The sequence below is a fragment of the Notolepis coatsorum genome (assembly GCF_963971535.1).
Source record: "Notolepis coatsorum genome assembly, chromosome: 20".
Taxonomy (NCBI): domain Eukaryota; kingdom Metazoa; phylum Chordata; class Actinopteri; order Aulopiformes; family Paralepididae; genus Notolepis; species Notolepis coatsorum.
The window spans coordinates 862,717-883,840 of NC_140184.1; the positions used below are offsets into that span (position 1 = coordinate 862,717).

The 21,124-nt window shown below is 45.0% G+C and overlaps 1 protein-coding gene across 2 annotated transcripts in view; it reads right to left on the bottom strand.

Annotated features, from left to right (window-relative positions):
* Window positions 1-18,360: 18,360 nt before the first annotated feature.
* Window positions 18,361-21,124, bottom strand: part of smg7 (SMG7 nonsense mediated mRNA decay factor) — a 70,569-nt gene continuing 67,805 nt past the window's right edge. For both annotated transcript variants that reach the window (XM_084337586.1, XM_084337585.1), the window contains one exon: window positions 18,361-19,416. In XM_084337586.1, coding sequence (XP_084193712.1) covers window positions 19,303-19,416 — 114 coding nt within the window. In that variant the 3' untranslated portion in view covers window positions 18,361-19,302. The remainder of the gene's footprint in view (window positions 19,417-21,124) is intronic.

Here is a 21,124-nt window from a genome sequence, read left to right on the forward strand (position 1 = left end):
TTCTCAGCGTCTTGCAAGATATTGCTGACATGGCAGAACATACATGTATACAGTAGCCTGTGGCTCGGCCCATCAAACACAAGCAGACCAGTACAGTATGACTCGGCGAGTCGGTGCCGCCCCATCAACACAATAACACAGTATGATATGACACGGCAGAATATACAGTATGGCTCCCCACACACACACACACAGCGGCATCACTTATGAAAAGTTATTAGGTTATTAGGTACTCACAGTCACCATTGTTGCAGCTGACGCTGCAAAGTAAAGTAAAGCAACGTCCACAATCACAAAGTTCTCCAAGTCCTGTGGGTATTCAGGTATTCTCCTAAACTTTTCTGCAGCTGAGCGAATTTCAGGTCTCCTCAATGAATTAATCCGAGAGAGGAATCCGAATTTCAATCAATCAAACAATGCTGTTTGTTTAGACATTAAGACTCACATAACGTTAGCTAGCTATCTCCGGGGTTCCCTCGTATTGTTGTTTTGATTCGAACGTGGCTGCGAGGCATGTATATTTTCCCCAACGCAGTTTCACCGAGGCGATGACGTCGTCACGTTTAGCTTTTAATGTGATTTGATTGGTCAATCGGTGGAAACGTTCTGGACTGGCCCGCCTCCAGGGTGGCAAATTTGAAGACGCAGGAGTGCTTCGCTGTCAGACGGACCCGTGTTAAGGTGTGGGAACCCCTTTATTAAGCTAGAATCTTATTGGCTAATAATTGGTTGTGGACTCGACACCTATGAATCCCATGGTGGACGCTTGAAAAAGACACCTCCCCCTCTCCTCCGTTCTATATTCTGGCTGAGCTGCAGTGAGCACAGAGTGACTGCCAGCCTGCCTCAGTGAGTCTGACAGTGTTAGAGAGAGTGAGAAGGAGAAGAGAGATGAAAAATTATGATTTTTTATTATTATTGTAAACTATATAAAAAATTATATATATTATTATTATTATTATTATTTTTTTTTTATTTAAATGTTTAATTTACATTTTTTACTGTTCATATTTTAATGGGGAAGCCTGGCTTCCCTTGGCTTCCAGGAGGATTCGCCACTGGTCACATGTACTTTACATGTTCTGGAAATGTCCATATAAAGCTTTATCCTTGATTTTACTTCATGAAGTCCCACAGCCACAGGGACACCGGTGGAACATCCTGGTGGGGTCATGTGACAGATCATGTGATGTTGTGCTCCCATAATAGACAGGGTCAATTTTCAGAAAATCATAACCCTGAAGGCATTTCGTGTTTATTCTTGGTACACAACATTTCTAGGGGTATTAAGGGGTGCTGAATCCAAATCTGCTGTATACCAAGCTCAAAAATGTCAAATAAGGCCTAAAAATGTAGAAATCCAACATGGCCGCCAGCGCCAGGCTGAAATCTATTTAAGCGCATATCTTTTTGACTAAACAAAGTAGAAACATGAATGAAATGTGTTTTTATATGTTTGCATACATGAGGAATTTAAAATCATATCCTGATTTTAGATCAGTTGAGAAAATGTTGCTTGAAACTCATATTTATAGCAGAAACAGTGGTCGTTATTGATGCATAACTCATCAACCAAATAAGAAAGAAAAGCAGGATGATCCCAGGCCATGGATTTATTCATCAAACTCTTTTCTCTTGAATTTTTTTAATCAACATGCCATTTATGCATATTAGATAGTCCTTAATATGCGTACAGTAGCTTAGGTACAGTCATTTATTGTCATCAATCGTATTCAGGCAGGTGTCGCAGGTGTCTTGCGGTTGCATGATTCATCCAATGCTGAATAGAATAGAATAGATTATAATATAATAAAATAAAAATATTATTTTACCATATCAATATAAGTGAATGTTCAAGTTTCTTTATTAGTTGTCATACAGAATACAGAATACTTTGCATGAAATGTTTCTTTCTGTGTTGCTCTTGAGAGTTTCAAGTTCAAGTTTCAAGTTTCTTTAATAGTTGTCATACAGAAGTACAGAATACTTTTATACAAAATGCTTCTTACTGTTGCGCTCCAGAGACTGTGCAAGACAAGATAAGTATGAAATAAAATAACATAGAGTGTGCTAGATAATAATTAACAAGATAGTATAAAATAAGTATAATAAGTATAAAATAGAAAGTCAAGAAGTCAATTACGTAAACAAGTGTAAACAACAAAATTGTTCAGTGTATCTATATATACAGTACAGCTGGTACAAAAATGGTGAGGTATAGCTTAGCTTGTGGTGCCACCTTGTACTGGTGAGGTGCAATAAGGAATGAGAATGATGTGCAATTTCCTTACCAATAATATAAATATAAATATAAAGTGTAAAGTGTGTCTAAAGTGTTAAAGTGGGTGCTACAGTGTGTTGTTTATTTAAGTGAGTGTATGTGCGCTGTAGGTGTGTTGATGGTTTGCTTATTGTTCATTGTTCATTCATTGAGCATCCTGATGGCCTGGGGATAGAAGCTCCTTCTGAGTCTCTCTGTGCTTGCCATGAGACTCCGGTATCGCTTGCCTGACCGCATCAGTTCAAAGAGGCAGTTGTTTGAGTGGCTGGAGTCTTTGATTATTCTCTTAGCCTTGCCCATGCACTGCTTGTTGTAAATGTCTTGGAGAGTGGGAAGCCCACCTTCAATTGTGCGTTCGGCTGAACGGGCCACTCTGTAGTCTTTTTTTAGTCTTTTTTATCCTTTTTTATCCTTTATTTATCCAGGAATGTCCCATTGAGATACAAGATCTCTTCTTCCAGGGAGTCTGCTGCGGTCTTGTGCTGTTAGGGTTTGTAACCGACCTCAAGCGCAACGGCACAGAGAGAGTTGTTTCAGAGTTAGCTAAAGCAAGGGCGTATTTATTCTCAGAGTCACAAGATAGAATTAGGTTGAGCAACAGAACAAACGGGGAATCTGGCATGTGAAGATTGTTGCGGCTCTGCAGATTCTCCCAGTAGGTGGTGGTGAGGAATTAGCTTGTGACGTCTGAGCCGCTCTGCAGATCCTCCCAGCATTCACTCCAGGTGGAAACGGAGAGAGAGAGAGAAATCCCAGTTAGCCCAGCGCACAACAGAAACAGCCCTCCCGTAAGCCTCCAATAGGGGGGGTATCCTCCATTAGGGAGGGTCGGGGGGGCTCGGTCCTCCCCGGTCTGATGGTTGTGGGGGGCCTCAGCGGGGTGTATTTGTCGGGCTATGTCTCTCGCTCAGCCCCTGTTGTGCAACTGGTGCTGAGCGAAGCCTTAACGAAACAGAACGTAAGGTTATGTATATAACCAAGTTCTGTGAGTTATGGTGCGCTCAGCACCAGGACGCTGCTGCTGCCCTTGATCTCGCCTTGTGGTGAAAGTTGGGAAGGAGGCGAGTAGGTGACCACACACCTGCTTATGAAGGTAAGCGGATGGGGGTGTGGTCAGACGAATATTGGGATGTAAAGGTACATGGTGGAATTTTTTTATTCAGTGTATGTACACGAAGTGAAGTACAGTGCAACTGGTGCTGAGCGCACCATAACTCACATAACTTGGTTATATACATAACCTTACGTTAATCGCTGTATGATTTGGTTCAGCAGATATGTACAGTTGTGTATCATCCGCATAGCTATGGAAACCTACATTATGTTCTCTGATGATATCACCCAGCGGTAACATGTAAAGGGAGAAGAGTAAAGGACCTAAGCAACTCCCTTGTGCAACTCCATAGTTGTTGTCATATATCTCAGACATGTGGCCTCCTAGTTTAACATAGAATTTCCTCCCTCTGATGTATGTTTTAAACCAGCTTAGCACATGTTCTGAGAAACCGACAAGGTTTTCAAGACGATCGATTAGAATATCGTGATCGATTGTATCAAATGCTGCACTGAGATCTAGCAGGATAAGGATGGAGATCTTATTCCTCGTCAGAGTTTAGCCTGAGGTCACTGATCATTTTGGTGAGGGCAGTAGTTCTTTGAAAATCCATCTAGAGTCGCTGGTGCAAAGTGTAATATGGATTCATGAGCCTCTCAATGTACTTCCCTTGATGCTGAGAACATCTCTCTGATGGCGCTTGCACAATACCTTTCTGCTGGTCTCATTTCCTGCCCACATCAATAGAAGCTTTTTTGTGAGATCATTACACTGACCCCCACTCCATTCCTGTCTGTCTTTGAGAACATTTTGCACTGTAAAAAAAGCACAAGTTGTCTCAACTTATATTTTCAAGTAACCTTTTTTTCCAGCTTTCTTTTAGTTGAATCAATCAACTAAATAGCAGTGATGTAAACATTATATTTAATAAGCCAATGCAAAAGGCTACTTGAAAATACAAGTAGAGACATTTTGTGGCTCCTACTCGCCTAGAGGTAAAGAGGCTGGCCGAAAGGTCGCTGGTTCGATCCCCGGCCCAGACAGGAGGGTGAATTCCAGCTGTGAGCTGGTGACAGGAGGGGGCGACTGGTATTACATCTACAGTGCCCACCGTCCTGCTTAAGTGCCATTGAGCAAGGCACTGAACCCCAAAACTGCTCCAGGGGCGCTACACTGCAGGCGACCCTGCGCTCTGACCTCTCTGATGAAATGCATGTGTGGGGGACGCCTCTATGCCTTCTACAACGGCGCTCAGTTTCCGGGTTCCTCTGATTGGCCACGACGTCCACGTGACCGCGCTAGCACGCCCCCCTTATCGCCCACTCTCGCGCTGTGAAGCGGAAACGCCCAGCGGGGCAAGGCGGTGGTTTCTCCCCGGCTCGGCGGTGGTTTCTCCCCGGCTCCGTGCGCCGCTGACTCGGTCCAGCTCCAGCGGCCGTCTTCCGCCGGTTTTGGCCGGTTTGTGGGCGAAAATGGGTGGATTTTGTAACTCTTTTTTTTTAACTTTATTTCGGTTTTAGGGTTAGGTTAGGGTTATGTTATTTAATTATTTTGGGGAGCCAGCCCCCCAAACTCCTCTCGTGGCTGCAGGCGCATCACAGCCGTGGCAATATTCATGCAGTGGCGTCATTTCAGTAAAAGGCAAGGTATGGCGAGGAAGGGGGGGGGGGTGAAGGGGCGGTTTCCCCCCCTTGGTGGATTTTTTTTTGTCAAATCAGTTGTGCAATAGTCACTTTTGGTGAGTTGTTTCTATACAATTCAGTTATATGACATTTAGGTGTGACACAGGCAGTGGTGCGTTATTGAAATCATCTGGGGTGACACGCACCACGTGCACGCGCGCTCCCGCGAATGCGCATTTAATGTCCCCTCGCTTGAGCACAGACTACAGACGGTGCCTAATTGCCTCTACGAATGGAATGTAACACATGTCATTCACAACAAGTTAGGTGTGAATGTATCTGAGAACGTATTTAACACACCTGACGACCGGCGCTATTGATATGCAAATAGCGAGTACTTATCTGGGGTTGCAACCCCGTCCCATGAAGAACGCATGCCTGGACACAGGACTACACAAGCATTTTTAGTATAGAAATGTGTCAACAGACTAAAGCAGGGAACCACAATATTTTGCATACGAATTATGCAGAATGTAATATCACTGTCTATTACTTTTCTTGCAATTGAGCCAATTTTCCTTAGGTACGGTTTTGAGGTGTGTGTTCAACAGAATGTAGTATCAAAAACACATTCACAAAAAGTATGGGTTACTGAATGCTGAACTGCACTATTATAATCACTAAGCCAGACCTTACCTGTGTCCCTGTATCACTTGTCTCTGCTGCCCTTTGATTAAAAAACGTCCCTATGTCCATTTTCCTTATTTTTTGGGCATATTTCAGTTAGTCACAGTAAAAGTCACCTAGTAAAAGTGAGATAATTGACAATATCAAAACATGCTAGGGCTGTACCGAATAGTTCGAAGCTTCGTTCATAATGTTGACATTCGAATACTAAATCAACATAAAAAATTGTAATACAAAAAAATAAGTATTTCTTTTTTTTTTACATTTTTATTTGCCAAGGTATGGCGAGTGCCATACCTTGCCATACCAAAATGACGCCCCTGTATTCATGACATAAGAATAGGGAAACAATGTCCAGGCACGCACTCCAGGTTTTTCCAAATTTATTGGCAGCCTGTAATCATGACGTTTCGGTGTGAACACACCTTCTTCAGAATGGCTTGCATGATTCATGACATACCACGGCTTCTTGTGTATTATTGCTTAATTATGTACGTCAATGCTCCACTTATTTGATCTACTATCATGTATAAATACTTTGTTAGGGCGGTCAGGTGGCGTAGCGGAGATTGCATTCGTCACCAACGCTGGAGACGCTGGGTTCGCGTGTTCGAATCCAGCTCCCGGCGTTGTCACCAGCTTGGCTGGCCGTTCACACTAATACAATTGGCAGTATTAGGGGGTTGGGAAAGCTGGTGGGTGGGTCCTGGGCGTTGTGGACAGCGACCCCTACAGTTCGGTCGGGGCGCCTGCTCAGCGAGGGTAGGATCTGGAGAGAGGTAGTGCGGCCTCCCACACGTTACACTCTCCCAGTGAGAATCTGCACTGCCAGGCTGGCTGCCGGCTGGCTGCCCATGTGTCGGAGGAAAACATGTGACAGTCTCCGGCCTCCCGGACCAACAGTAGGGGAAAGTGCACAACAACCAGGAAGGGGGTTGGGAATTGGCACAACGACTAAAAAATTGGAAAAAGGAGGGGGGGAAAGATAATAAAAAAAAAATAATAATAATAATAATAATAATACTTTGTTAGCTCGCCATTCTATAGATAGAGAACTAGGCTATAGCTCTATTGCTGTAAGCTAGGTCTCTCCATGTTGCAACGTGCCTGTCTGTCAGTAAACTCCTTAACTCATTGGACGCCACCGCTTAAGTGCGCCAGAAGGCAGTAGAATGCCATCGCTTTAATCAATGGGAGGAGTGGGAGATTTGCGAGTGCTTAAAATATATCTTAGATTATGGCTATGGGTCTAATACACCCGTCGCTTATCAATGAGTTGCTTGCAGTCAACATGTACAAAACTGATTGTTTTTTCATCTGTACATTTCCGTTTTATACCGTTTTGAATACGAGTATAGTTTTGGTGATTTCTAGTAATTCCAGAGAAAGACGCGATAATAGCCCTTTAGTGGAATACACAAAACACGTTGTCATTTTTCGGCTGATTTATGAATAGTTTTCAAATAAACGCTAGATTATCGATAGTATATGTGTCCTTATGCACGATACAGAAACGGGCTGAAAAATCGCTTATCCGTGCCTTGTTCGGCGCCAACGGCACGCACACACACACACACACACACACACACACACACACACACACACACACACACAGACACGTTGTGATCGCTGTGAAATAAACATCTGATTAACCCAAGATTGGTAACATAGAGTCCTTACCTCACATCTGATGTCCTGCAAAAAGATTAATCCAATTCCTGATCGCCATTCCAAATATTGATCGCGTTTATTGATCCAACGTTATATATCCAAAACAGATAATCCACGCTGCTCAGAGTGTCCCCAGTCAATGTGGTATAACGATACTGCATGCCCGAGAAGGAAAACCTGGACCGGACTTTTTTTTTTATGCACATCCCCAGCCAATCCAATCCAATGATGTGCAATACCATCCGGGAGACGATAGGCGGCGGTATTTGCCCTTTTGCGAGCTCAGACCCATTCCCAACGATAACGATCAGGTTGGATGGATGAAAATGAATGGATATCGCTAATAAAAGAAATAACGATTAAAACCCGACTATACTCGTGATTGGCGCTCAAGCGTCTGCGAGTTAACCCGACTATACTCGTGACTGGCGTCCAATGAGTTAATCAAAGACTCTTGTCTCCATGAGTTTGTGATTTAATGTTCTATCCCTTATCTTGACTTTGTCAATTTTGCTGCTATCTATCTTATGCTCATTTTATGCAAAATTTTATGTCTGCACTTCATGCATTGCTCTAGATCTGCCAAATTTGGGTACATTTTATGCCTGTCTTTTTTACCGCTGTGAAGCGCTTTGAGCTACAATTATTGTATGAAAGGTACTATACAAATAACGTTTTTTATTATTATTATTATTATTATTATTATTATTATTATTATATGAGTGGATTTTAACCTGGGACCATAGGATCCACAGGCGACAGAGCACACGCACACACACACACACCCTACATACTGTATTCATCTCTTGTGACCTGTGATCATAGGTCTGCTCCGTCAGCTGAAAAGCTATAATAATAGAGAAGCTCATATAAACAGAAGAGCGAGAGAACAAGTGGAAACAACACCTTTCCTCTCATTGTTATGATGACTGGTCTCGACACGACCTGCCAGGCCAACAAACCATGCCTCTCTTCCAGCCACTCACTGACACCCGCTCTCCTCTCGTCACATGACCTCGCGTTGGTAACGAGCTTGAAAGTCATTAAGGCTCCTCCTCCTCCGCCCAGGAGCCAAGAGACAAACTCTGTGTTCTTCTCACTTCCTCCACCGTGTCCTTAATGAAGCAGGATTAATGACGCGCCAGCAGCCGTGGCATTGGGAGAACAAGGCGCACATCATCACTGCCAGCCCGGGGGGGGGGACCCTCTCCAATAAATAGTGCGGTAAACACACAATTAAGGGCCCACATATCGCTTTCCCCGTTATTACATCCCACCAATTAACTGTCGAGGGCAACCTGCTCATTGCTATCGCTTTACGCTTGTAATCAGCAATTTGGTAATGGTGTGCTGAGCCACAGACTCAATAACCCAGAAGAAGAGAGAGGGAGAGAGAGGGGGGGAGAGGGGGAGGGAGGGAGGGGGAGAGAGAGAGGGGGGGAGAAGAGAGGGGGGGAAAAGAGAGAATGAGTGAGGTAGAGAGAGAGAGAATTAGTGATGGATAGAAAGGGAGATAATTAGTGAGAGAGAGGGAGAGAATTAGTGATGGGGAGAGAGAGAGAGGGAGAGAATTAGTGATGGGGAGAGGGGGATAATTAGTGAGGGGGGGGGGGGAGAGAGAGAGACTGGTCTTTGTAGCCAAGGTTCCTGCTTGCTATTTCACTGCTGCTGGACCCAAAGTGCCATGCAGCAGACCTATTAGTACACGTTAGTGTTTTAGTATGGGTGAAGTGCTAGTGAATACATGTTAGTATTCTAATATTATGTATTATTATGTAGTATGTATATTATGTATTATCACTGTACACGTTCAAATAGTGTATCTATTATACATCTATAGTAAATAATACAACTAGCAAATATTTGATGGCCATTAGCTGTCCATTAGCTGTCTATTAGCTATCTATTCGCTATCTATTAGCTGTCTATTGGCTGTCTATTAGCTATCTATTAGCTGTCTATTAGCTCTCTATTAGCTCTCTATTAGCTGTCTATTAGCTGTCTATTAGCTATCTATTAGCTCTCTATTAGCTGTCTATTAGCTCTCTATTAGCTCTCTATTAGCTGTCTATTAGCCGTTGGGTAGAGCGTCCAAACAAAGGCTCAAAAAGGTGATGAAATGAGTGTTTTCTGCGCATTTTCAACATTGTTTCAACTACAGTATTGACTTTGAGATAATATATGAGGATTTCGAATGCAGGCTAAGAACAGGCTATAACTGTTTAAAATTGGTTAACACACTCCTATAAGCATCTTCAACATTTCTGGTCAAATCCTCCAATGTCAGAATATACATTTGGTTTGAATAAACGTCTGTTTTATGTCAACTGGCCTGGACTCAGGTCTGCCCGAGTCTGATTACTGTGGTTTCTTAGTGTGATCTGCTCATCCCCAGCCCTTTGACCCAGAGCAAGGCAGCCCAGCAGAGCATGTCTGTATCTGAGGGTCCTGATCATCAGACTGCTTCACAGCTTCACTCAGTGTTATGCTTGACTGCCATCTAGTGGTGTCTATAGTTTGCAGAGGGATGAATGAGCCTATGGGTCCGTAATCACTCACACACACACACACACACACACACACACACACACACACACACACACACACACACACACACACACACACACACACACACACACGTTTCTCTTTAAGCCCACGCCATGACAACATACAGACACTCTGCTAAAACATTTCTCTTTAACGCCATGACAACATACAGACACTCTGCTAAAACATTTCTCTTTAACGCCATGACAACATACAGACACTCTGCTAAAACATTCCTCTTTAAGCCCCATGACAACATACAGACGCTCTGTGGTAAAACATTCCTCTTTAAGCCCCATGACAACATACAGACGCTCTGTGGTAAAACATTTCTCTTTAACGCCATGACAACATACAGACGCTCTGTGGTAAAACATTCCTCTTTAAGCCCCATGACAACATACAGACGCTCTGTGGTAAAACATTCCTCTTTAAGCCCCATGACAACATACAGACGCTCTGGTAAAACATTCCTCTTTAAGCCCCATGACAACATACAGACGCTCTGTGGTAAAACATTCCTCTTTAAGCCCCATGACAACATACAGACGCTCTGTGGTAAAACATTCCTCTTTAAGCCCCATGACAACATACAGACGCTCTGGTAAAACATTCCTCTTTAAGCCCCATGACAACATACAGACGCTATGTGGTAAAACATTCCTCTTTAAGCCCCATGACAACATACAGACGCTCTGTGGTAAAACATTCCTCTTTAAGCCCCATGACAACATACAGACGCTCTGTGGTAAAACAGAGACAGAACTACCACCGAGGTTTCCGACCCAGGGGTTTCCCCCGCTCCCGGCTGGGGCGAGACAGAGAGGAGAACCAGGGAAACAGGTCGGAAGGAGGTCAAGGAGGTGAGGACAGTCCAGAGCAGGGGCCTCGTCGGCATCCATACCGGCGCCGACGCTCACCGTCAGGGGTCAACCAGAGGGTGGCCATGGGGACGTCGAGAGGACGTCAGGAGAGATAAAGTCAGTCCCCTCAAACAAGGATGGAGAAGACGGCGGAGACGGGGGCGAGGAGGGCGCCGCGGGCGGCTCCTCAGAGGCCTCTGCGGGCGAAGCCATGGCCAAAGGCCTACCAACAGAGACAGACGAATCTGACACAGAAGCAGATACAGGGGGGGTTACCCGGTTACCCGGTTACCAGAGGAGCACCAGAGGTGGGTTACCCGCTCGGTACCGCCAGGACGACGTGCTGAAGAGGATGGTTGTAGAACAGTGTGTGAAACTAATGGAACAATGTGTGAAACTGTGGGTCTAAGGACCGTTTTCATGTCATTAAACTGGTTTCATTGAGTAACTTGCAGAGGACTTGGCAAGTTTAAAGTGGGGGGAAATGTAGCAGCCTGAATATTCTACAAAGTATTCAGTAGTGCTAACTAACTGTTACTTTCCCTGTGTGTGTGTATAACGTGTGATTAACAGTGTTCCTTTGGATAGCCTAACAGTGTTCCTTTGGATAGCTCGCCCAGTCTAACGACGAGGTGAGGTGCTACTCTTCTCCGGCTGCAGTATGGATTACTAACAATAACATTGAGCCCTTTTTCCCTTTCTGGAGCGGTCCTTGAGTGGGACCAGTGGAGGTTGCCAGCAGGGGGCGGAGTGGCGGTGGTGTCAGGTGGAGCGGTGGAGAGAAGCAAGCAACGAGGAAGAGGGAGTTACCTGGAGGCAAAGGGAGCAGGAAGCTCTCTTCGACATTGGACTTGGCCGTGAACAGTCGCAGCCACAGAGCCCCGTTGGAACGAGCAGCGGGTGATGAGAAGTACTTGCTAGTGACGGGTTATCCTAGAAGTATCAGCGATAGTGTGTGAGTAAGAGAAACCGAACCAAAGGACTAACGTCTAGAGTTAACGAGACTAACGTCTAACGTTATCGGGTTATAGTAGTTACTGTGTGCGGTATAGTAGTATGCTGCTAGCGGCTCCGTCTGACTTGAGTAGACTACCGGACTTGAAGAGACCGGTGGTATAGCCAGCCACGTTGCGTTAGCAGTGTAACCGATATAGCAGGAGGGTGCGTCGAGACCCAAAGCTTAGCTGTGTTTAGGGTAGCCACAGTATTAGCTCGCGCGACAGAAGCAAGCCAGCAACAGCAGCGGTGGATGTTTCCCAGACGGTACAGAGGACGCCTCTTCCACCAGCAGAGGACGCCATACCGCACGCTCCTCCAGCTAACCACTGCCTGCTGTTCGCCCAGCCTGCTGGCTGTGCTCGCGGGATCGCGGACGCCATCTTGTCACCCGGACGAGCGGTGATAAGGGTGGGTCCGCCATCTTGGCTAAGTACTAACGGTACCACGTGTATCAACAGCAACGTCCATTGAAGTGAACGCTAACAACCAGTGTCTAAGGGGTACCCCGAACAATTTAAGCCGGCTTAGGTTAGGTTTTCTTTTGGTAACGTGGGCCCACATTGGTACTGCTTAAAGGGAAGCCCAATAATACTATTGAACTGACAGTCACTGGGTGTGGGAGGGCTGTCGGAGGTACTGGGGGAAGTGACGGTGTGTGGGGAGCTACTGCTGACCGCCTTGGAAGGCGAGGGAGACCAGAGTACCAGTCCCCAGGTTAGTAAATCCTGGGCCCCATCCACTCCAGCTGCAAGCCCTCCAGAACGACGTTCCGGGCCAAAGATGGGGGTACTTATAGGTCCAATACTATAGTATCCTACTACCCAGTGTCTGTGTACTACTACTCCCACAAGCAGGGATAATCCACCCTTCTACATATATATATATATATATATATATATATATATATATATATATATATATATATATATATATATATATATATATATATATTATTTTTAATTATTATTATTATTTTTTTATTAGAAAAGTGTTCCTCTGTAAAAAAAAAATGCCAGTGAATTTTTTTTTTCTTCAAAAATTGCCAAAATTGTCAGCTCTGAGCAGGCCTGCACTGCAATAATGACTGCAGTAATATTCGTGCAGAATAACTTCACAGGTTGACCCAATGTTAAATAAATAGTAAATAATAGCCAATCAAAATAGACTATTAACTTCATCTAAGCACGGTCTGTGCAGTTAAACTCTTGCCATTGAATGGAGGATTGAATGATTGACAGCCTTGACAATCCAATAATACACGGAGGATGAATGATTGGCAGCCTTTGAAATCCAATCAGAGTCTGCCTGGCAAAAATACCTGCGGAACTACAGCTGGACTGGCGTCAGTGTTCTAGTCAAAGTTGTGTTCCATCATCTCATGTGTGCAATTTGCCTGAAGAACATTAATTTGCCTAATATAATCATTCATATTTTAAGATCTTTATTCACTTGTTCACTTATTGTTGTGCACTGCATCGTTTACTTGGATGATATATATATTTTTTTATCTCAGTTGAAGACTAGTGTAGTTGTAGTTGACGTGAACGTGCCATCTTGGACTGTGAAGGCAAGCTAACGTGTAGCTAGCTACTAGCTTAGCAAGCTAGTAGTTTACAGTACACACAGTAGGCTAAATTAAACTTTGCGCCAACATTAGGACCAAAGTATAAACCAGCAACTGAGCAACATGAAGAAGTGGACTTATGCACCTGGATCAGAAAAAAGTAAGTTGTAGTGTTTGTAAAACGAAAGCCTGCTTAGCCTTGATGCTAACGTTAGCTAACTGTTTAGAGAACAATACTTGTAGTAGACTTGATTAAGGGATTGAAACGTTGTTAACTTGGCTATGTCACATATAAACACAATGTAATGTATCACGTTGGCTGCTGGCTGCTAATGCAGCCTGCAGATAATATTTGCATGTGCACTGTGTTAGTGTAAATTAATGAATGTTGCCGCTAGCTTGTGGCTAGGCTAGCGTACTTTGCGGATGGCTAACGTTAGCCAGCCGAATTGTTTAGAGACTTGATTAAGGGATTGAAACGTTGTTAACTTGGCTATGTCACATATAAACACAATGTAATGTATCACGTTGGCTGCTGGCTGCTAATGCAGCCTGCAGATAATATTTGCATGTGCACTGTGTTAGTGGTGAATGAATGAATGGATGAATGTTGCCGCTAGCTTGTGGCTAGGCTTGTGGCTAGTCTTGAGGTTCCACAAGTTAATCAAATACCGAAATCGAAAAAAATAAAAACGGACCAAACGTATACTCGTTATTGGCGGTCAATAACGAGTATACTCGTGATTGGCGCAGAAAGTGTTAACAGTTACTGCATCACCCCTGAGTGGAACATAAATAAATACAGCCAAATAAATAAACGTACATTTTCCCAGACTGTACCGAACCGTGACTTAAAAACCGAGATACGTACCGAACCGTGGTTTTTGTGTGCAGTTACACCCCTGGGTGTTATGTATGTGAGTTAATACGACAGAGTACAGGCCACCGTACTGGGGGTCACAGACAGGTATGCGAGGCAGAGTAGACTAGGAGCGGAGAATAACAGACCTGTATGGTGTGTAGCTAGGGAGCCAATGAAATAAAGACACTCACAAACTAATACAGAGGACTCACGTGTATACTTGGGGAATAACATCCCCATATATACCCCAATATGACGAGTGACATCGTTGGTGACATCATGGCCTAATGCCGTTTGAGCGAAATGATCTTCTACAGCAGGAAAGCCGACCGCTCACGTGTCTCTACTGCCACTATACCGAACACTGTGACCTCATTTTCTTCTTCTAAATTCATGCTATATTATGTTATTATGTTATTTGATACTATCTTGTCTAGCACAGTCTCTGGAGCGTAACAGTAAGAAGCATTTTGTATGAAAGTATTCTGTACTTCTGTATGACAACTATTAAAGAACTTGAACTTGAACCTAGTCGCTCTGATTTGAGTGAAATGATCTTCTACAGCAGGAAAACCGACCGCTCACGTGTCTCTACTAGGGGTGGGAATCACCAGTTCCATCATGATACGATACAATATCGATTCTTTGGACAACGATACGATATTTGCTGATATCACAAAGTCTGCCACGATACGATACAATTCGATTCAGGTGCCTGCGATCGATATGAGACGATATCATATGGCCATTTAACACAATCAGAATTAGATCAACTCATAAAAGGCAACGAAAATATCATTTGACATTATTTTCTTTTAGCTCTTCCAGACATGTAAATGAAAAACAATCTATTGGGACTTATTTCGGGACCAAATAGGCGGACTCTGCTGTAACATCTACACACACAGGTGTTCCACATGCTACTGCTGTTGTTGGGCGTATGAGACTCGCCATGGGATTTTCAAAATAAGAGTATCGATATGAACCGATCTTTTTACGCTGCATCAATCCTATTGGATCGTTGATAATTAGATCGATGTATCGTCCCACCCCTAGTCTCTACCGCCACCTAGTGGCTCTGATTTATTCTGTATCGCTGTCAGGTCACTGATCTCCATCGCTCTTTCCACCAAGTGGCAGTGATGCAGAATGTTCAGTGTTCCACCAGACACTGAATCTCAAATGAGGAAGACGGTGTTAAAACAGGTGGATTTTTCATAAGGCACCTTTCAGGACACTCAAGGTCATCGTACAACAATTAAAAACAGTTCATTTAAAATCAGACATACGCCTGCCTAAACAGGTGGGTTTTAAATGGGATAATGGAGTCAATGTTCCTGATGTCGGGGGGGAGGGAGTTCCAGAGGTGGGGGGCAGAGCAGCTGAAGGCTCTTGACACCATGGTGGACAGACGGGCTGGGGGGACGGTCAGGTTGATGGCGGAGGTAGACCTGAGGGACCGGGTGGGAATGTTGATGTGGAGGCGTTTTATTTTCATAATTTGCGTGACTTTACGTTACTCATAAAATCAACAGGAAACGTTGGGTCTTAACCTTCTCTGGTCTTATTGGAGAGCGGTTAGCGGAACTCGAGCCGCACGGGAACTCAACCCGTTTATTCGGTTAGCGGAACTCAACCCGTTCATTCGGTTAACGGAACTCAACCCGTTCATTCGGTTAGCGGAACTCAACCCGTTCATTCAGTTAGCGGGAACTCAACCCGTTCATTCGGTTAGCGGGAACTCAACCCGTTCATTCGGTTAGCGGAACTCAACCCGTTCATTCACACAAAGCAGAGTAGGCAAAAAGAAGGGAGAACATGTTTACTTTTATTAAAGGCAGAGCCGATTCTGCCGTTTCTGAATGTCTACAGAAAGACAAAATACAACAGTTCAGAACACAAGCAGAATGTTACCCTCCCCCACAAACGTTACTCTTTATCTCTCACACAGAAGTTAACAAGGAATCTCGTCAACGTCTGGAACATTCTGAGCGGCCAGACCTCATGCAACAGAGTCCCTCTCCTCTGGGTTATTGGAACGTGAATGGGACACAGTGCTTGGTTGGTGGCGGTCAACAGGTCAGGGGGACTGTAAATGATTTGTCTCTCAAAGTTTGCCTGCAAGGTCCCAGAGGACTTAAAGGTATGGAATGTCTCTGGCCAGGAAACCGGTTCTTCCAACTCCGAGTCAGTTTGTTCTTGTTCCACAAAAGCAACCGAATAAACACCTTCTGAAACTATTGCAAATATTCACATCAAGGAACCCCCGTAATGAGCGACAGAAAAGCAAACGGAACAGATTGACAGAACAGCCCCCTGAACAGTTGGAGAACAGCCCCCCTGAACAGTTGGAGAACAGCCCCCCTGAACAGTTGGAGAACAGCCCCCCTGAACAGTTGGAGAACAGCCCCCCTGAACAGTTGGAGAACAGCCCCCCTGAACAGTTGGAGAACAGCCCCCCTGAACAGTTGGAGAACAGCCCCCCTGAACAGTTGGAGAACAGCCCCCCTGAACAGTTGGAGAATAGCTTCTGGCCAAATTTGTCCTGACATTCAGTTCGATGTATATTTATCTTTATTTTTCAAATACATGTTTGTATGTAATGCAACAAGAAAAGCACAATCACACCGAAAATAGACACATAATTTAAAGTTGGCTTTAATAAAATGTTCTCTAGGGGAAAATAAAAACACCTGTTTTAGTCCCTCATACAAGATATTCAGTCTGTGTTACCCTTTAGATACAAAATGCCTTTTCGCTGGTCTAAACTATAAAGTAACCACTGATATAGAACTGGATATCTTAACCCTTTCTAACGCCTGACCCTATGCCTCCCCGCCTGACCTAGTCTAGGGCCGTGTGCCTCTCCCTCTCTCCTGGAGAGCCTCCCTGGCCGTGGTGGTTGTCGTTGCCTAGTGCTTCAGTCGATTTGCCTCCCAGCCAGGTTTATCAAAAACCATCTAAAAGCTTGGTTGTCTCAAAAAGGTGAAATCACAACTACGCTTGAACGCAAAAAGTTCCAAACTGGCGAGAAAATACCAAGTGACAGGACTTGAAACCAAGTGACAGGACTTGAAACCGACACGATGGGTGATAAATAATTACAGGTTAGTTTAGAGCTGAGCTACAAGACCACCGAGGGACAGACTCTGGAACTCTCCAGGGGCCTAGACATGATATTAATATCAATAACCGCTATAGGAGGATGTGTTTGCAGGATAAGTGTTGGCGACTATACTAGTGGTTGTTATCTGATAACATTCTCTCATCTGCTTTCAGCTTACAAGGAGTTTGACCAGCCGGCTTGAGCCCCAACACCCACTCAGCCCAGCTCAGTCCAGTTCAACTAACTGACCCCCAACACCACTCAGCCCAGCTCAGTCCAGTTCAACTAACTGACCCCCAACACCACTCAGCCCAGCTCAGTCTAGTTCAACTAACTGACCCCCAACACCACTCAGCCCAGCTCAGTCTAGTTCAACTAACTGACCCCCAACACCACTCAGCCCAGCTCAGTCCAGTTCAACTAACTGACCCCCAACACCACTCAGCCCAGCTCAGTCTAGTTCAACTAACTGACCCCCAACACCACTCAGCCCAGCTCAGTCTAGTTCAACTAACTGACCCCCAACACCACTCAGCCCAGCTCAGTCCAGTTCAACTAACTGACCATCTAGGCATCGCGCCCTCTATTGCTGAACCAGCCAGCGTTGCTGGACCAGAGTTGTTTTTTCATTATTATTATTTTCCTTTTTTACATTTTATTGACAGTGCCAACCATGATAGTAGTAATAAAACAACACTGACCACCAGGCACAGAGAGATCAAATTAAAGCTGCTTAAAACTATTAAAAAGGCAGAACATGGACAAAAAGAAAACAGTTAATGCAGGTAGGCTAACAGGTAAACTAACGTTAGCAGGGTTACATTGTTTCTCTTTTACTGAAAGGAGGGTAGGTAAGAGACAGGAGGGGGGGGGGGGGCAACAAAATATAAAGAGCTCCCCTGAAGCAGTAAACTATGGGGCATATTTACCCCATATCTCATGAAGCTAAAATTGCTACCAACAAATCACAAAATACAGTATTTTTTTTCTAATAATTGCAGCTAATGATAATATTATCCCTAAGTTAATGACCCCCCGCCCCCCCACCCCCAAACCCCCCTCCCCCCCTCCCTCCCTCCCTCCCTCCCCCAAATCTATCTCGGTTTGCATTCCTCGTCCTCTAACATAGCGTTACGGAGCAGTCCCATCATGCTCGCCTGGTGTGGAGTCGCCATCTCCGTGAGGAGATGTGTGCAGAAGACAACCTGCAGTCCAATCAGCAGCCGGTCTGCGGTCCAATCAGATGCCGGTCTGCGGTCCAATCAGCAGCCGGTCAGGAAAACTTGTTTCTGAAGGCGGAGTCTGCTTCTGCCACCCCGCCCCCTCCCCCCTCGTCCATTGCGCGGGTTGAGATAGGCACAGCTCTTTTCTCTTTTTTTACCTTCACCAAAGATGGCGGCACGTATCAGTGGACTCCTCCTTCATTCATCTGATCGACGACACAGAGAGCGCTCTTCCTCCCAGATAAGGAAAATGAATTGAGATCAGAGAAAGATCAGTTTGTTTTCTTTGTTTCTTTTTTTATAAACAACACATCCTGACCTTTTAGAAAGGCCTCGCCTTCCCCCTGAAACAACCCACCACACCTTCCCTCCTGCTCCTCCGCGTGGTCACTAAATCACCACACCGCCTCCCTGTTCCTCCGTCACTAAATCAAGATGAAATGGGTCACAGATCCTCTCTGCGGGAGGAGAGAGGCCTGGAGGTGTGTGGCGTCTGTCTGAAAGGTTTGTTCAGATGTCCTCAGTGTTTTGAGGCCCCTGGCAGGTGCTCCCCACATGCCCCCCCACAGGTCGCCGTGCGGTGGCACAAGGAGAGAGGAGAGGAGGAGGGGCTGTGACCGCCCCCCTCGTCAGGCCCGAGGGGGTGGGGAGGGGGTGACCGCTGAGCGCGCCGCGGCTCGCTCGCCCGTCCCTAAGCCCGTCCCTTAGCCTCCACCGTGTTTGCCGGTTAATTCCGATTAGCTGGAGCTCCGTCTTTTTCAACTTTTTCCCCTCCATTTTGGTGGTTCTGACTTGTCGAGTGCGTGGGCCCCTGCGGTGCCCTTCAGTGTGGCGGGTTCATGTTGCCGTGACCCCTCTGCTGCTTCTGCTTCTGCTGCATGAGCAGCTGCTCCAGGGCGGAGGGGCCGGGCTGCAGCATGGAGCTGGACCAGATGGACTGGGAGAGAGAGGGCAGGACGGTATTATTATTATTTACAATCACTTCTGAAAACCCATTTGATCATTTCTAGCATTTTACTTTAGGTACATTTAATTCTTTTGTTAAATTGTTTAATAAAATGTATTTAAATGAACACTCCAACATTTCGGGAAATTAGCTTATTTTCCATCTACCCTGGAGTTAGACAAGAAGATACATAAATGTTTCTTCTCTGTGCATACAGTAGGAGTAGGAAGACCTTGGGAACAAGGCTAATGGAGGAACCTACTTCCAGTGACTGGCGCTAAGCTAGGCTAACGGTGCGCGTCTTCCTACTCCTACTGCATGGACAGAGAAGAAAAAGGTATGTATCTTCTTGGCTAACTCCAGGGTAGATGGCAAATAAGCTAATTTCCCAAAATGTTGGAGTGTTGCTACGTAATGGCAGGCAAGTTAGACATTGTTTTGTCTCCTGACCACCGAGTGATGTATACACAATACACATGTAGTACAATGCCAAAGCAGTAGGTGGCGATGTAGTTCAAACATGAAGGCCATTTTCAACCAATCAGAAAGGTTGAACGAGTCACTCCACATCCTGCTCAAAATCTCAAAGCCACCATCTTTATACCTCGCATGAGCCATTTAGCTACATAGCATTTATTTTTCAGCAAGAAATAAAGTGCAATAAACAAAAACGGATACATTCACTGTGTTCTGCCTCATTTGTTGATGATTTGTTGATTAAACAAAACTAACATCAACACAATTGACCACCAAGAGCGGAGTTTAGTCTCACAAAAAGATCGCAGATTTTGTTAGCTTACGTGCTAACGTGATTGGGATATGCCATTATAACAGTATAGCATTGTGGCTAGCAGCGTAATAACGTTAATGCTAGCAGAATAAATGGATGTAAACGTTATTTAACAGATTGCAGAATGGGTACAATACAATACGGCTCAATACAAACAATTGTTAAAGGAATGCAGACTGTTGTAGTTTGGAGTACTGGGTTCCTTATAACACTAACTTGACAACACGTTGGTAGCCGCAGCTACTTGGGACAGCTCTGCTGTAAACACTGAAAATAACCGTGCGGGTCTCTACTGCGCATGGGCATTGGGCAGAACGGCTCCGTATTGCGCAAATTACATGGCACCATTGTCGGCGAGTTTTCGCCGAGTTTCCAAAACGAAAACACCCTTTGAGCGTTGCCACTAGGAAAACGCGTTTTCCTGCCAAAACTGTGTTTCTTTTTAACTTGGACATGCAAACGTAATCATTCGAAAATAGAACGTTGCTGTTTTACACCAGTGTAACCATGGCCTTAACCTCTTCCACCCGCTGGAAGGTGTTAAGTGGTGGAGGGATAATGTATATTGCAATGGCCCTTGGGTAAAGTAGTTCATGCATCATTAACACTATGGTCGCCAAAAACGCCGTAGCACGTCTTTCCCTGCCATGCTCATTCTGCCAAAGACGCCGTACCACGTCTTTGATATCAATATTTCAAAAATCTGTGATCGAAATCATATTTCTCCCCCGGAGACATGAGATCTACTGTTGATCCCCTCTCAACTCTCCAACGGTTCAAGAGCGCCATCTGGTGGCCGATCGGCGGATCGCCCAGAGCGGAAACAGGAAATGGAAGCTGGTGCTCATTTCAATTCGGTCCGATCACTCGGTAATAGTCCCAGGACTCGAGCTAGACAACGGATAGCAA